Consider the following 18,175-nt stretch of genomic DNA (forward strand, 5'->3'; position numbering starts at 1 on the left):
TGCTGCAAAGAAACAAAATGTGATTTTAAAAAAAGGGGTGCAATTCTTTTCTACACACCCTGTACAAAATACAGCAAAGCCCATATGGAATAGAACTGTATGAGAAAAACCAAACAAAAAATAAAAGTTTTGGTGCCATCCCAAATCTAGAGATACTTGGTAGTACCCTCAGACATAACAGCTCACAAATGAGTATATGACACTGCAGCCCGAGTACATCAGACCTAAACATATAAGAGACACCATTCAAAATCAAGTTGGAGCGGAGTCTAACGGATAAGCGGACGATTCTGCCAGACACACAAAATATTCTGAAAAGGTTTTCCGGTAACCTCTATGGTTATAGATCAGTTTCTTACATAGTTGTATTTTATTAATCTGTTTTTCGGTGTTCCAAGGACCCCAGCTTGACTCCACACCTTGGCAGTAAATCCCCAATGCAAAGAGATCTAAATTGTACGGGGAAGCCATGAGGTCATGTGATTTGCAGGTCATGCAGGAGCCAGCGGAAAAGGGAGCCAGGGGCTCCTGACACTTCAGGCATAATGGGTTAGAAGACGGTTTAAATCTTAGTAACTGAACTGGCATCAAATAAGCAAGATTAAGTATAAATAGATGAATGAGCTGATCAGTACATTTCATTAAGACGAATTGGTGGTTGCTTCAACCCCAGGTTCTCATCAACAGAACCTAAAATCAGCCTTCCAAAGAATCATTCCATTATAAGCCTGAGCTTAGGGTCCTAGAACAGGGTTTGACAAACCCCGGGCGCCAGGTCGCATTTGCAACTACAATTAGCCACCTGGGGAATCCTGTGTCTCCGTGTGCCCCCCGCCCCGTGACCGTGATGGCCGGTAATTGAGGCCACGGCTTTGCAGCCTTCTGCAGGCCTATGCTTCCTTCTGCGATCTGGCGCCATCTTGTGGTGCCTGTTGGTATGACAAGAAAAAAACATCAATTCTAATGCCATTGGGCTTCCTGCCTGCCCATCTCCTTCCCAAAGTGGAGACGAGAAGGAAGTGTTTGCAGCCGTCATCTGGCGCCTTTTGCCTAATGGTGAGTGTGGGGTGGCTGGTTAAAATAGCTTCATATAGCCTTTTTTTTTTGTAATAGCTTTTATTTTAAGTAAAAACGGTTTATTTTTTTTCTTAATTAAAGCGGGATTACGCCCGCATTTTTTTTTTTTTTTTTAAAGTCAGCAGCTACAAACACTGAAGCTGCTGACTTTTAATAAGGACACGCACCTGTCCTTGGCCTATTTTTTTTTCAGCCGATGATATGGGCGGATTTGCGACGTATTTACGCCGCTAGCGGGGTGCTTTTAAAACCGCCCGCAATGCGCTGCTGCACTCACTAATTTACATTGTAGAAAAGTGTAATTTCTTCAGTGTTGTCACATGAAAAGATATAAAATATTTACAAAAACGTGAGGAGTGTCCGAGTCAGCAGCAGATTGGAAGACTGTAGGCTTGTGTAACTTTTAAAAGCCCCCGTTTATCCCATAATGTGCTAGTATGCACTGCAGACTTCCTTTCAGGATCACCAGAACAAAACACTTAAAAGAAAACTAATACAGCCACCATATCTAAGAACTGGTAAGCTGCAGTATAATAAAAATGATTGCTTTTGTGTTTATTACCACTTTAAATGGAGCCCTTTATTTTTATTTTTTTTACATCACCAAGAGAGGTTTAGCTTTTCTTAATGCAACAACTGCCTGGGCCAAACTCTCTTGACTCCAGTGAACATTTCTAATGTGGCTGCCAAATACATTGTTACATGCTGTACCTTTCTAATCCTGCCATTATGAGGCTCTGTAAGAGCCGCATTTCAGAATTTTCCACTCAAGAATATTAGACTTGGAGACATGTGCCCAATTGTGCAATTTTCCCGGTAGAGGAGGCTGAGCTAGACAAGCAATACAACATACACCAAAAACAGCCATTTCCCCACAAACAGACGTGTAATTGAAATGCACTTAATTCTTTGGCTACCTCAGAACTACAAGTCCCAGCAGATAACGCACTGGTTTACCCAGAAAATCTAAGTATTAGTGCAACATTCCAGTATACTGCAAGAGGAAATCAGATGACTCTCTTAAAATATATATGTTCAGCCAAAACTTTTCCTCTTAGATTTGTATTGAGTGGAGACGGAATAGAACGCCAGTCAGCCTTTCACTGCTATACAAGGCTACATTTTAGATTTGTCCTCACTCCTATGAATTAAGGTGAAGAAACTTCTATGCTGCAACTCCCCCAGACCCCCCTCTTTTTTCTTACCAGAGCCTGATCCAGCGATGTGCACAAGCGCAGCGGCTCTAGCTGCAGTCACTCTCCTCATTGAACAGATTGATAGCAGCCGGAGCCAATGAGTGAGACACGGGAGTTGGGTACCATTTTCATAATCGATTAGTTGTCGATCGATTCGTTTCTAATCTATTAATTTCTTAAATCGATTAATCGGCCTTTAACATAATGGGGTAAAAAAAAAAAAAACGAAAATGAGCCCCATTAACCACTTAATACCCGCACGCCGTCATACGACATCCAAAACGGGACCTGTTGTCCCGGGTGGACATCATACGACGTCCTGGGCTTTGCGGGGGGATATCTCAATGATGCCTGCACCCAAAGGCATCATTGAGATATTTTTTAGCGGCGGCGATCCTGCGCACCGTAAGAACAATCATAGCGGCGGTCCCGCCGCTAGATTGTTCTTACAGGCGGCGGGAGGGGACACCCCCCCCCTCCCGCCGATATCCGGTGCTTCTCCGGGCTCTCCCGTGCCATCGGGGGCCCAGAGAGATGATCGCCGTCCGCCGGATGTTTACCATAGGGATGCCTGGTGACCAGATGGTCACCAATCATCTCTATGACCGGAGGCCCGGGCGCGATGTGATGATGTCACGCCCGGGTCCCCGTAAGTAAACAAACCGCAATTGCGGCAAGTTTGAATGAGATCTGTGAATTTTTTCACGATCTCATTCTTTCCAGCCTGGAGGAGAGATGTGGGGTCTTATTGACCCAGCATCTCTCCTTAAAGAGGACCTGTCACACACATTTCCTATTACAAGGGATGTTTACATTCCTTGTAATAGGAATAAAAGCGATTGAAAAAAAAAAAAAAAAAGGAAAAAAAAAAAAAAAAAAGTGTAAAAAATAAGTAAGTAAAATAAAAAATAAATAATAATAAAAAAATTTAAATGCCCCTCTTCCCGGTAGCTCGCGCTCAGAAGCGTACGCACACGCAAGTCCCGCCCACGTATGTAAACGTCGTTCAAACCACACATGTGAGGTGTTGCCGCGTGCGTTAGAGCGTGTGCAACAATTCTAGCCCTAGACCTCCTCTAACTCTAAACTGGTAACCTGTAAAAATTTTAAAGTGTCGCCTTTGGAGATTTTTAAGTAACGAAGTTTGGCGCCATTCCATGAGTGTACACAATTTTAAAGCACGACATGTTAGGTATCTATTTACTCGGCGTAACCTCATCTTTCATATTTTACCAAAAAATTGGGCTAACATTACTGTTTTGTTATTTACTTTATGAAACCATTTTTTTACAAAAAAAAGCAGTTTGAAAAATTGCGCAAATACGGTGCAAGATAAAAAGTTGCAATGACTGCCATTTTATTCCCTAGGGTGTCTGCTAAAAAAACATATATAATGTTTGGGGGCTCTGAGTAATTTTCTAGCAAAAGAATGATGATTTGTACATGTAGGAAAGAAGTGCCAGAATAGGCCCGGGAAGGAGGTGGGTTTTAAAGCCCGGCATTGAAGGGGTTATAGTACAAAAAGAGCAAATCGCTACTGTAAATATTACTTCCACTGCCCCACAGTAAAAAATTAACATCTTACTGTAGCGATTATTTGCTCTTTTTGTACCAATTTTAGTTTTTTTAACCCCATTATGTTACTAAACATCTCAGGCCTGGGTCACACCTTTTTGCAGAAACACACTACAGTGCATTTACTGTACATGGTTTCCTATGGGCCATGTTCACATCCATTATTTTTTCAGCTGCTGCATATCTGGAAAGGGCAAGGACTTATTTTTTTTTTTAAAAGCAAAACAGTGCTATTTTGGTTTGCGTTTTTGCGGCAATTTGTCTTTTTAATCTGCCCAACAACAAATTGGCCAAAAAAAAAAAAAAAAATGTAAAAATGCAAATCACAGCAAAATGAGCTTTTAAGGTTATTAACCAATTAATCGAAACAATCGGCCAACTAATCGATTATGAAAACAATCGTTAGTTGCAGCCCTAGATGGGAGTGGGGCTGAGTTCCAGTGTCTGTGTCAATGGACGTACCCCCAAAGAAAGCGGATTTCCATGGGGGCACCCAATTAGGGGCTTGGAGCGCCAGGCGCGGCACCTCAGAAGAAGGATCGGGGCTGCTCTGTGCAAAACAATTGCACAGAACAAGTATAGGACCACAAGAAAATATATGTAGTAGATCTCATTTGTTCCCCCCTTTCTTCCACATCTTCATAGAAACAGATAGTGATGAAAAAAATAAAAAAAATTAACGATACAGTTTTTTTTTTTGGTTAACCTTTATGTCCGAGTATAGATCTAGGTTTGTCCCAAGCATGTTTGAAGCCACTTACTGCTGACAGAGTCATTACATCTGTTGGAAGCCTGTTCCAAGCATCTCCCTGTTAGAGGCAAAGCAGCCTCGTAGGCAGAAAATGATTGTCACACAATGGGATGTTGCTTTTCCGATTCCTTGCTGTGAATCTCAGCAGGCCATAAAACATGACCAAACGCTGCTTAGACGAGTTCCTATTTCACAAGATTTCTTTGGACTTTTTGTAAGAGAAAAAAAAAAAAAAAAACTTGTAATAAATAATTGTTGATGAATTGCAAGAAGCAGCACAACAGGCATATTTTGTAAGACCATGCAGATGGCAATGCTGACGTACAATGTGCCATTTAGGATACAAACTGCAGGCAGATCCATGCAAAAGGACGGATCATGGCTACTACATAACATTCACCATTTCTGTTATAGGGGTTGTTAAGTCTATGCATTAAGGTGAAAAAACCTATGCTACAGCTGCCTCCCCCCCCCCCCCACTTTCTTTCCTGAACCCGTCCGTTCCAGCGATAAGCACGAGCCTAGTGGCTCCAGCGGCGGTCTCTGTCCCCATGGACAGATGTATAGCAGCAGGAGTCATTGTCTCCCACTGCTACCAATCAAATCCAGTGACACAAGAGCTGGGGGGCGGGCCCAAGTCCTGCTGTCCATCAATAGACGCAGCAGCGGGACTCATGAGCACGTCTGCACTGGTGCCCCCATGGAAAGCAGGTCTCTGTGGGTGGGGGCGGGTGAAGGGGAGGAGCCAGAAGCCTCAGTGGGGCATCCTAGATGCAGGCAAGTAGAACATGTTTTTTTTTTTTTTTTAAATGAAAATAAGGAAAACCTTTACAGCTGCCACTGACACATTAAGACTCCTTTCCCACTAAAGGCACTTTTGAGGCCTTTGGAGCAGTGCGGGAGCGGGGTATACACCACTCCTAAACCACCCGTGCCATTGAAATCAATGGGCAGCAGCAATTTTCTGGTGATTTTAACACTGTGTTAACCCCTTCTTTGGGGTTAAAAGTGCTCCGCTCCCACCCGCACAGCAGTTGAGGGAAAATGGCTCTTACTAAAGGCAAATACTTCGCACTTTGCAAAGGCAGTTTGACTTTGCAAGGGAATTTTCCTCAGAGCTTGGCAAATGTGGCAAAATTACAGAATAAAGATACAGGATTTATATAGCAACAATAGCTGCGATGCACTTTACTATACAAGGGCAGGCAGTACAGTTACAATACAGAAGGAGTCAAAGGGCTCTTCTCGTTAAAGCTTACAATCTAAAAAAAGGAAATATAAAAAAAAAAAAAAAAAAAAGGAAGGGTAATAACTGTGGGATATGGGCTAATGTAAAAAATAAATGTAGAGTTGTTAGGCAGGGACAGGATAAGCCTCTCTAAAGAGATGAGTTTTCAGTTATCGTCTGAAAATAGACAGTAGGAGTTAGTCAGACCTATTGGGGTAGGAAGTTCCAGAAGAATGGAGAGGCTCTGGAAAAGTCCCGGAGATGACAAGGAACTGGAGAGTAGGAAGTCTTGGGAGGAACGAAGAGAACGATTAGGTTGGTATTTTGAGACTAGGTTAGCGATATGTAGCTGTGGGCCGAGATGTGGGTGGCTTTGCAAGTAGTTGTTAGTATCTTAAATTTAAATTTGTTGGGTGAGCAGAAGCAAGTGGAGGGATTGGCAGAGAGGGGTAGCAGACACTGAGTGGTTGGTAAGGTGGATGATTTAGCGTTTTCCTTGTGGGGTCATTTGGACTTTCAAAGTCAAACAGCTCCTACATACCTCTCCTGCCCCCAAGTCTGACACCAGCGCCTCCCGATGGCCCATATAGGTCAGTAGAGCACACAGTCCTACAGACCGGCAGTCCGGTCTATGGGAGCTAACACTGACGATTTGCCAAAAAATATTTTCCAAGGCAAAAGCTATTCTGCTATATATCTCTCCTCCATCCTACACAAACGTAAAATAAATAGTTGTACAACCAGTGCATCCTTGTGTATTGCTAAAGAGGATCAGAAGATCAGAGATTGTCAGAGTTGTGCTTTAACATCCAAATACTGTATTTATTGGCGTAGAACATTCATTTTTACCCTGAAAATAGAGAGTAAACTGTGCCTGCGTGTTATATGCAGGGGGCTGTGGAATTTTTTTTCCCTGGAACTTCCCTCTTAAAGTTAGGGTGCGTGTTATACGCCGATAAATACGGTACTTTCAGAGATTTGCAGCTACCTTACATTGACTACTCACCTGCAACACACTTCACATGGATCCACCCATAATGTCATTTCTTTGGGTAACCCCAATTCTTCATACAGCAAACCACTGTTAAAACAAGCCTTCTGGAGGTCTGGATCAACACCCTGATATCGATTCACACGGATACATCTTAAAAAAGGAGAAAGGAAGAAGGAAAAAACAAAAATTTTACATATACTGTAATCACCAATGGGAGTTTTACTTACATTCTCGGTACATAAAATAAGCCTGTAGTTATTAACATTTAGGCTTTGTTCACCGGTATACTAGAGCCTACACTCATGCAAGGACATGTTCACCCACACAGAGAGGCAAAGGTGTTCTGCAAACCGTCCCATTAGTGTCTATTGGGATGCAGCATATGCAGGGACAGACGCGGCTCCCAATTTGACATCTGTGCTGGTGAACAGTCCACAAACACCGACAGTGTGTGCTTGGGGACACCCACCTGTATGGATGTAAACTTGGAGGCAGCGTCTGTGTCCGTGCAGCCACTGCATCCCAATAGACATCATTGGACAAACATTAACCCCTGCGCGCCTAAGGTTAAAACAAATCTAAATGCCCAAGCACAATGGTGCAACTTTGGTGCAACATGTGTTCATAAAACCATACATCATATCACAACTACTTTGTGCATCCAGGCGGATTATACCGCGTTTCTTTTTCAGGACAAAATTGGGCTTTTATTTGGTGGTAAATAGTAATGCATATTTCTTTTTTTTTTTCCCCTTTGATACAAAAAAAAAAAAAAAAAAAAAGAAGAGAAAGTCCCAAAATAGTAAAAACAAAAAAAAAAAAAAAATTTTAACCACTAGCCTACCGCCCGCCATCAAATGACGGCGGGATGATAAGCTTCTTGTTCTGGGAGGACGTCTTCACCTTCCCGAGCCACTAGAGCAGGGATCCTCAAACTACGGCCCTCCAGCTGTTGCAGAACTACACATCCCATGAGGCATTGCAAAACTCTGACATTCACAGACATGACTAGGCATGATAGGAATTGTAGTTCCTGAACAACTGGAGGGCCGTAGTTTGAAGACCCATGCACTAGAGGATGTGCGCGCCACACACACCCACCGCATCACTGGGAACCGCATGCCCAGCGCCGCGATGTCCGCCGGGCACCCGTGATTGCCCAGTAACCGAGCAAGACCCTGGATCTGTGTATATAAAACACACAGATCCACGTCCTATCAGGGAGAGGAGACCGATAGTGTCCCTTGTACATAGGGATACCGATCGGTCTCCTCCCCCAGTCAGTCCCCTACAGTTAGAATCACTCACTTGGGTACACATTTAACCCCTTGATCGACCCCTAGTGTTAACCCCCTTCCCTGCCAGTTACACAGTAATCGGTGCATATTTATAGCACTGTTCGCTGTATGAATGTGAATGGTCCCAAAATAGTGTCAAAAGTGTCCGCCACAATCACAGTCCGTCACGATAAAAAAAAAAAACAACACTGATCACCGCCATTACTAGTAAAAAAAATGCTATAAAAAAGATCCCCCATTTTGTAGACGCTATAACTTTTGTGCAAACCAATCAATATACGCTTATTGCAAATGTTTTTTTACCAAAAATATGTGGAAGAATACATATATTGGCCTAAACTGAGGAAAACATTTTTTTTTAGATATTTTTACCAAAAAGTAAAAAATATTGCCTTTTTTTCAAAATTGACGCTCTTTTGTTTATAGTGCAAAGAATAAAAACCGCAGAGGTGATCAAATACCACCAAAATAAATCTATTTGTGGGGAAACAATTATTTAAATTTAATTTGGGTACAGTGTAGCACGACCGCACAATTGTCATTCAAAGTGTGACAGCGCTGAAAGCTGAAAAATGTCTTGGGCAGGGGGGGGGGGGGGGGGGGGGAGTGTCCTGTATTGAGGTGGTTAAAATGTAGCTGTATATTTTTTAGTATCACCATACCCTCCCACCAGAAGGTACAAAAATAAAAAATTATAAATTACATTTAATAAATATATATTGAGCAATGAGGGCGTGGTCCCATGTTTAAGACCCAGTTGTATTTTTGGCTGGAACTCTGCTTTAAAAGCAGAAGCAAAACAAAAAAAAACAGTTGTAGATGCATTCAAGGGGCCCCCTTGCTCGCCGGTATACACATACCTATAGGCTTGTCCTTTCGCTGGCGTTTCCGGGTACCAGTGATTAACATACTTATCATACAGGATTCTGCTCAATTCTTCAGAAAATATCTCAATATCCTCCTCACTTAAATTTATATTATTTTTTAATAGCTTTGACAGAAAAAATACGACTGCAGAAATTTCGTTCTTCATCTTTAACCACACGCAAAAGAATAAAAAACAAAAAAATAAAAAAAAATAAAAATGCGATTGTTGCAAGGATCTGAAAGAAAACAAAAAGCAGACCATTAGTACACATCAAGACAGCAATGGGAAGACTTGCATGGAAAGATACGTTCTGAGGCACGCCTAGGCTTAGAAAACTCCATTATCTCTCTCTCACACACACACACCACCATTTTCATGATACTTAGTCATGGAAGGGGAAGAAGTAGGCAGGCCCAGGTTTGGCACAGCCAAGGCATTTAGTCATTTTAGTGGCATTTCATGCAATTCCGCAATCCTCCTTTTCAATGCTCTCCCTTGAGCCACATTCCTATGATCATTATATAAATAATTTAGATACAATTTGTCTTGGTGGGGGGGCGATTGGTCACAGCAGAAGCTGACCAGCGGGTGCCGTCCAATGGATGTCCGCTGGCACACGCAAATGTAGAGAGGCTGAACGGCGCTCTGCCAATGTAAACAAAGCAGAGCTCCCTTCCTGTCAGCAGGGATGTGATGGATTTTCTTTCCCTGAAAATACAGCACATCCATTCGCAAAAGCAGCACACAAAAACACTGGCTAGGCACACATTTAACCCTCTGATCACCCAAGTGGTTTAACCCCCTCCCAGCCAGTGTCATCAGTGACAGTGCATAGAAAAATCACTGTATTAGCATCAATGGTTCCTGCAAAGTGTCAGATTGCAGTCCAGCTTTAAAGGAGTTCTCCAAGCTAAAACTTTTAACCCCCGCTGTGCCCGGGCTGTAAAACTATACAAAATAAACTTTCACTTACCTGCCTACAATCCCCCGTTGTTCCGATATCACCGTCCCGTTCTCCGGTCCCGGTCTGTTCCACTTCCTGCGGGTCGGTGACTCACAGTGCGCTCAGCCTATCAGCGGCCGCAGCAATGTCCCGTCGCGGCCGCTGATAGGCTGAGCGCACTGTGAGACACCGACCCGCAGGAAGTGGAAGAGACCGGGACCGGAGAACGGGACGGCGATGTCGGAACAACGGGGGATCGTAGGCAGGTAAGTGAAAGTTTATTTTGTATAGTTTTACAGCCCGGGCACAGCGGGGGTTAAAAGTTTTAGCTTGGAGAACTCCTTTAAGTCGCAGATTGCCGCCATTACTAGTATAATTTTATTTTATATATTTTTTTTTTAAATACCATAGATTGTAGACGCTTTAACATTTGCGCAAACCAATCAATATTTGCGTATTGGGATTTTTTTTTTTTTTTTTTATAACCAAAAATGTAGCAGAATACATATTGGCCTAAATTTATGAAGAAATTTGATTATAAATTGTATTGGATAGGTTTATAGCCGAAAGAAAAAAAAAAAAAAAAAAAGGAAAAAAAAAAGTGGTGATCAAATACCACCAAAATAAATCTCTATTTGCGTGTGTGTGTGTGTGGGGGGGGGGGGGGGGACAGGCCCAAGAAGAAAGAACATAAATGTAATTTATATACAGCATTGCATGACCGTGCAATTGGCACGTTAAGGCAACACATTGCCATATAGCACAAAATGGCCTTGTCAGAAAAAGGGGTAAATCTTCCGGGGGTCAAGTGGATTTGGGATCCTTAACGCATCAACACAACTAGAGCAATTAAACGCCGGTGACCTTTTTCATAGCGCATTTGATCATTACCTTTATCTAAAAATGCAAGTCAAATAAATATTGTATTTGCTGGTGTATAAGACTACCTTTTACACTTAAAAAAAAAAATGGCCAAAAATCAGAGGTCGTCTTATACGCCGGGTCAGCTGCTCGGATGCCTGCCGGATGTGCGGTAATACTGTATGTAGCTTTGGCTACATACAGTATATACCGCTTAGCCAATCCCGGTGAGCGATGTATTCAAATTAATACAGAGCCTGCTCGGATTGGAGCAACAACCTCTGCCAATCCGAGCAGGCCACATACAGTAGCCTGCTCGGATTGGCTTTGTATTCATTAATAGAATACATCACTCGCTGTGATTGGCTCCAGATTTAGCAAGAAGGAAGAAGAATATGGCTCCAGAAGGAAGAAATATGAAGCGTCGGAAGTTGGGTCGTCTTATATACGGTGAGTACAGGCAAAAAAATTAAAAAAAACAAAAAACAAAAAAAAAAAGTAAAATTAGGGGGGTCGTCATATACGCCGGTAAATAGGGTACACAAAAAATCAGGGTCATCCAGCTGGTTCCAACACCTGCTAGAAATTTTCATGCCGCTTTCCCTTGTTTTGGATCAGGGACATAAAATATAATATAAATATGACGTATTGCAGCCAACGATCAAAGAATGGAACAATGGAAAAATATCCTGCGTCTATCAACACAGGAAACACCACAAAAGGTGGGGGGGGGGGGGAAGCACACTTTACAGATTAATGGAAGCAATAACAGTGATGCTAGTTGCTTACAATTGTTTATCGTCTATGAATTTAGTAGCAAATAGTGTGCATCTGCTTAACCACTTCAGCCCAGGACCATTTTGCTGGTCAATGACCGGGCCACTTTTTGCGATTCGGCACTGCGTCGCTTTAACTGACAATTGCGCTGTCATAGACGGGGCTCCCAAACAAAATTGGCGTCTTTTTTTTTTTTTTTACACAAATAGAGCTTTCTTTTGGTGGTATTTGATCAACTCTACCGTTTTTATTTTTTGCGCTATAAACAAAAATAGAGCGACAATTTTGAGGAAAAAAAAATGAATATTTTTTACTATAATAAATATCCCCCAAAAATATATATATAAAAACGTTTTTGCCTCAGTTTAGGCCGATACGTATTCTTCTACATTTTTTTTTTTTTTTTTTTTTTATAAAAAAAATATCGCAAGCAGCGTTGATTGGTTTGTGCAAAAATGATAGCGTCTACAAAATAGGGGGTAGTTTTTTTTTTTATTTTACTATGGCGGACACTTTTGACAGATTTTTTTTGAACCATTGTCATTTTTATAGCGATCAGTGCTATAAAAATGCATTGATTACTGTAAAAATGACACTGGCAGGGAAGGGGTTAACACTAGGGGGCGAGGAAGGGGTTAAATATGTTCCCTAGGTGTGTTCTAACTGAAGGGGGAGTGGGACTGACATGGGGAAATGACAGATCGCAGTTCATACATTGTATGAACAGACAAACCGTAATTTCTCCCCCTGACAGGACCGGGAGCTGTGTGTTTAAACACACAACTCCCGGTTCTCGCTCTGTAGCGGGTGATCGCGCCCGCCGGGCATGCGCGTCGGCACCAGGGGTGATCTCCGGGAACGGTCATCAGTGATGTGTCACGTGTAGCCATGCCCCCTAACAGTAAGAATCACTCCCCAACGAACACTTAACCCCTGCAGTGCCACCTAGTGGTTAACCCCTTCACGGCCAGTTTTCCATGCACTGATCGCTGTAAAAATTACAATGGTCCCAAAATGGTGTCAAAAGTGTCCACCATAATGTCGCAGTCACGATAAAAAAAAAAAAAAAGCTGCTCGCCGCCTTAACTAGTAAAAAAAAATAATAAAAATGCCATAAAAAACAGTCCCCCATTTTGTAGAAGCTATAACTTTTGCGCAAACCAATCAAACGCTTATCGCGTTTGTTTTTACCAAAAATATGTAGAAGAATTAGAATACATATCGACCTACAATAAAAAAAAAAAAAAAAAAAAAAGAAAAAAAAAATCGCAGATGATCAAATACCACCAAAAGAAAGCACCATTTGTGGAGGGGGGGGGGGCGGGGATGGATGTCAATTTTGTTTGGGAGCCACGTCGCACGACCGCGCAATTGTCAGTTAAAGTGACGCAGTGCTGAATCACAAAAAGTGGCCTGGTCATTGAACACCAAAATGGTCTGGGGCTGAAGCGGTTAAAGGGCTAGAAGACCCCAGTACATATCTTTCACCATTTAGCAAATTCTGGGATGGTTTCACTATGTACTGTATATTAGCAGAGGAATCTAGCAGCAAGATAGAGTTCCTTCTCCAATACAGCGAGTAGTTTTACCACCTTGAAGCGATGAGGTATTTACGTAAAGTATTGTGTAAAGTGCTGGTACTATACAAATCCTCAATAAGAAAACTTTTGTTGAGTCACTGATTCTTCCATTCATGGTCTCTGCCTTTTTCACATGGCTTATCTGAGAACACAGAAACTCCATGCCGTCCGACTCTCACAGATGTTTTACCAACGATTCTCAATAATCTTCATACCTCTCATAATCTATTGTTTCCATCAAACCATTTCCAGTTCTCGAAAATCATCAAGTGAAAAAAAAAAAAAGGCCCCAGACCTGGGTTCGGAGAGCTCACAGGTATAATAATTCACACACGCATGTAAAGTGATTCTAGTGACTACTTTTTATGCAGATTTGTTTTGCCAGCTCCTGACAGAACGATCCAGCATAGACATGTGCACGAGTTCCAAGTCTGCATTCATACTAGAGCTGCACGATTCTGGTCAAAATGAGAATCACGATTCTTTTGCTTAGACTAAAGATCACAATTCTCAAAAACTGAATGCCAGAACCCCCTCCCCCCCCCAAATAAATAAACCTGCGATCTATCTAAAAATATTAATATATAAAAAACAGACCAGTGATATGTCTATAATGTTAAAGACCATATAACGCCTATGAAAAAAGCAGAATCAAACTTTGATTCTGCTTTTTTTCATAGGAGTTATAAGGTCTTTAACATTTTAGGACATATCACTGGTCTCTTTTTTTATACATCAGAAACAGTACCGCCAGCAACCATTGGGTGGCGCATGGATACACACAGTTGTACAGAACTGTGAGAAAGATTAATACATCAGAAGCAGTACCGCCGGCAACCACTGGGTGGCGCATGGATACACACTACAGTTGTACAGATCTGCAAGAGAAGCCCAGGCATCCATCAAGCGGCGCAGGCTGCTGACGTCGGTTCTGATATCGACGCCATTTGCATTCCACGCTGGTTACGTGGAACCGGCCGTGAAACAGAAGAATCGCGGGTCATCCCGCGGGGAGAATCGAGATTGCGATTCTCTCTGCGATTAATCGTGCAGCTCTAATTCACACCTGAGCGTTTCAAAGTCATGTATTTTTACCGGGATTTTGCTGTGCTTACTGCGATTTTCTTCAGGCAGAAAAACACCTGTGATCGGCCCCAAAGAAACTCATGTTGAGTTTAGGGTGTTACTTTACTTTATTGCTCCCTTTCATGTCACAGCTGTGTAGCAATTGCTAGATAGAAGCTGTGAAAACCAAACTGGAAATGAGACTTTTGACCCTTGTGCACACGGGGGAGTGGGGCCCGAGAACGATCAAGAAACAATAAAAAATTATTGGTGTATTTTCCGGTCTATGATTCATAGCTGCTGTGTACAGCCACCCTTAAAAAGCAATTACGGGACGTGGTTGTACAAAGGTACAGGTCAGCCAGTGGGGAAAGGAAGGCAAAGTGAAATGAGCTCATGTATATATATATATTTTCTACACTGTGTTCTACAGCTACTATCCAGAGATTTCTTTAGAGTTGGGCAAAAAAAAAAAAAAAAAAAGGGGGGAGAGGACGCAACTTTATTTTTGTAGTTCCACACTGCTTAAAAAGCGCCGCTAAAGCGAGAACAAAATGAAGGTTTCCCATTTAGAATAATAAGCCGTCAGGTTAGTAAAACAGCGATATCAGAATTGATTCAATCATACAGTTTGTAGTGTACATAAAATTTGCAAAACAGGATAAAGGAATATTTCTGAACTTTGTTTTCACTCATGGGTACTGTGAAATTGTGTGAATGCATCAATGTAGTGCATGTTATCTCAGCTAGCATTCACTGAGATTACAAATAAAAAAAAAATAAAAATCATTCTACATAATAAAGCTCCATTTCATTCTGGATAGATTAAATTATTAACCACTTAAGCCCCGGACCAATATGCTGGCTAAAGACCCAAGGGGTTTTTACAGTTCGGGACTGCGTCGCTTTAACAGACAATTGCGCGGTCGTGTGACGTGGCTCCCAAACAAAATTGGCGTCCTTTTTTCCCCACAAATAGAGCTTTCTTTTGGTGGTATTTGATCACCTCTGTGGTTTTTATTTTTTGCGCTATAAACAAAAATAGAGCGACAATTTTGAAAAAAATGCAATATTTTTAACTTTTTGCTGTAATAAATATCCCCCAAAAACATAAAAAAAAAAAAATTCCCTCGGTTTAGGCCGATACGTATTCTCCTACCTATTTTTGGTAAAAAAAAAAAAAAAAAAAAAAATCGCAATAATCGTTTATCGGTTGGTTTGCGCAAAATTTATAGCGTTTACAAAATAGGGGATAGTTTTTCTGCATTTTTATTTTTTTTACTACTAATGGCGGCGATCAGCGATTTTTTTCGTGACTGCGACATTATGTCGGACACTTCGGACAATTTTGACACATTTTTGGGACCATTGTCATTTTCACAGCAAAAAATGCATTTAAATTGCATTGTTTATTGTGAAAATGACAGTTGCAGTTTGGGAGTTAAACACAGGGGGCGCTGTAACATTTAGGGTTCACTGTGTATGTGTTTACTAGTGTAGGGGGGTGTGGCTGTAGGACTGACATCATCGATCGAGTCTCCCTAATAAAAGGGATCACTCGATTGATGCGCCGCCACAGTGAAGCACGGGGAAGCCGTGTTTACATACGGCTCTCCCCGTTCTTCAGCTCCAGGGAGCGATCGCGACGGGGCGGCTATAAACGAATAGCCACGCCGTCATCCCGGATCGCTCCCCGAGGGGACCCGACCTCCGCATGTACCGGGGGGGGGGGGGTCCCGATCGGACCCCCCACCCACGTCAAGCAGAGGACGTACAGGTACGTGATTGTGCCTGTCCGTGCCATTCTGCTGACGTAAATGTACATGAGGAGGTCGGCAAGTGGTTAATGCATCTTAAATAGAAAACGGTCTTTAGATACATTTTTACTCCAAAAGCAATTAAAATTTGATCAAAATAAAATTTAAATCATTGATTTTTATCCACCCTGCTGTAAATACATAAACACTGTGAAATGATGCAGATTATATATTTGTAGGTCTGGGACAGGCAGCCAGGTTGAGCCCTACTTCTGAACGAACACATTTCAAAAGCTTTCAGCTTGAATAATTGTACTTGTCAGAAACTCAAGTGCTGTATGTTAGAGAATTATAAAGGTCACCTATGGTCCAAGCTCTGACAACACCTCCATTGTAAATATTGCCTTCAATGCGTTTCTTTTCCACTTTGATCTGTCAGTGAAACTCCCCAATGACGTCCAACATACAGCGACTGGAAAAAGGTTCATTTGGTCCAAGTTTCTTCTATGCAAGATTTGACATGCACCGACGCTTGAGCCATTCACCAATGGAAATTCTGCAGCAGACGGTAAATCTGTCATACTTACAATGACCCATAATAAGTATCACAGAAAAAAAAATGCTTTGTGTTTTATGATGGACAGCAAATAAAGTTACAGAGCTGAAGCTCAACTTAAACCCAGCCTAGAACAAAAGACCTTCAACTCCCAATTCACAGGCCAAATTTACCAAATACTGGTATTACAGAACGCAGTAAGAGTGCTTGTGAAATTCAGCAATATACATTATATTAGTGGATCAGGACTATAGACACAAAGGGGGTTATTTACTAAAGGCAAATCCACTTTGCACTACAAATGCAAACAAGTGCACTTGAAATTGCACTTGGAAGTGCAGTCGCTGTAGACATGCAAGCTAAAATGCTGTTTTTTATTTTCCCTGCACATGATTGGATAATAAAATCAGCAGAGCTTCCCATCATTTTAGATCTACCCCTCAGATCTACAGCGACTGCATTTCGCACTTGTAGTGCAAAGTGGATTTGCCTTTCGTAAATAACCCCCATTGAGCTTACAACAACTAACAGGGGCCTCTTTATTCAAGTGGCTTCTTGCGCTCCGTTTAGAGAACCGTTTAACCACTTCCAGACCCGCTCATGTACATATACGTCGGCATTTTAAAGATGGATATCTCGGTAACGGCAGCAGCTGCTGCCACAACCAAGGTAGCCATCTTTAGTGCTAAGGGTCCTGTACACGATAACGGCGGTCTTCGGGGCAGAATCGCCGTTATCGGTGGCGGGAGAGGGCTCCCGCCGCTCTCCCGCGCCCTCCGCTGCTTACCGTGGCCGTCGGTAGCGGCGGAGGCGATCGGCTCCGTTCGGCAGCTGACTTGGGATGCGAGTGAGGGAAAAATGTCCTTCACCCGTCCCCATAGCTCTGCTGGGCGGAAGTGACGTCAAAACGTCAGTCCCGCCCAGCGTCTTAAAAGAAACTTTTTTTTTTTTTGTCATTTGAAAAAATGAGTGTTTCAATTTTTTTTTTTTTTTTTTTGCATTTTAGTCTAAATATGAGATCTGAGGTCTTTTTGACCCCAGATCTCATATTTAAGAGGACCTGTCATGCTTTTTTCTATTACAAGGGATGTTTACATTCCTTATAATAGGAATAAAAGTGATCACATTTTTTTTTTCAAGTGTAAAAAGTAATAAAATAAAAATAAAGAAGAAAACAAAAAAAAAAAATGTTTTTAAAGCGCCCCGTCGAGCTCGCGCGCAGAAGTATACGCGAGTAGCGCCTGCTTATGAAAACGGTATTCAAATCACACAAGTGAGGTATCGCCGCGATCGTTGGAGTGAGAGCAATAATTCTAGCCCTAGACCTCCTCTGTAACTCAAAAAATGCAACCTATGGAATTTTTTAAACGTCGCCTATCGAGATTATTAAGGGTAAAAGTTTGACGCCATGCCACGAGCGGGCGCAATTTTTAAGCGTGACATGTTGGGTATCAGTTTACTCGGCATAACATTATCTTTCACAATATATAAAAAAATTGGGCCAAATATATTGTTGTCTTATTTTTTAATTCAAAAAAGTGAATTTTTTCCAAAAAAGTGCGCTTGTAAGACCGCTGCGCAAATACAGTGTGACAGAAAGTATTGCAATGACCGCCATTGTATTCTCTAGGGTGTTAGAAAAAAAATAT

At 41.9% G+C, this 18,175-nt stretch overlaps 1 protein-coding gene across 1 annotated transcript in view; it reads right to left on the bottom strand.

Moving 5' to 3' along the window:
* BTG3 (BTG anti-proliferation factor 3) overlaps positions 1-18,175 on the bottom strand; it is a 42,194-nt gene that overhangs the window by 10,892 nt on the left and 13,127 nt on the right. Inside the window, exons 2-3 of the mRNA XM_040338808.1 lie at positions 8,980-9,222; positions 6,834-6,971 (exon numbers count right to left, since the gene is read on the bottom strand). Of these exons, the coding sequence (XP_040194742.1) occupies positions 6,834-6,971; positions 8,980-9,152 (311 nt within the window). The 5' untranslated portion in view covers positions 9,153-9,222. The remainder of the gene's footprint in view (positions 1-6,833; positions 6,972-8,979; positions 9,223-18,175) is intronic.

Source organism: Rana temporaria, chromosome 2 (genome assembly GCF_905171775.1).
Source record: "Rana temporaria chromosome 2, aRanTem1.1, whole genome shotgun sequence".
Classification (NCBI taxonomy): Eukaryota; Metazoa; Chordata; class Amphibia; order Anura; family Ranidae; genus Rana; species Rana temporaria.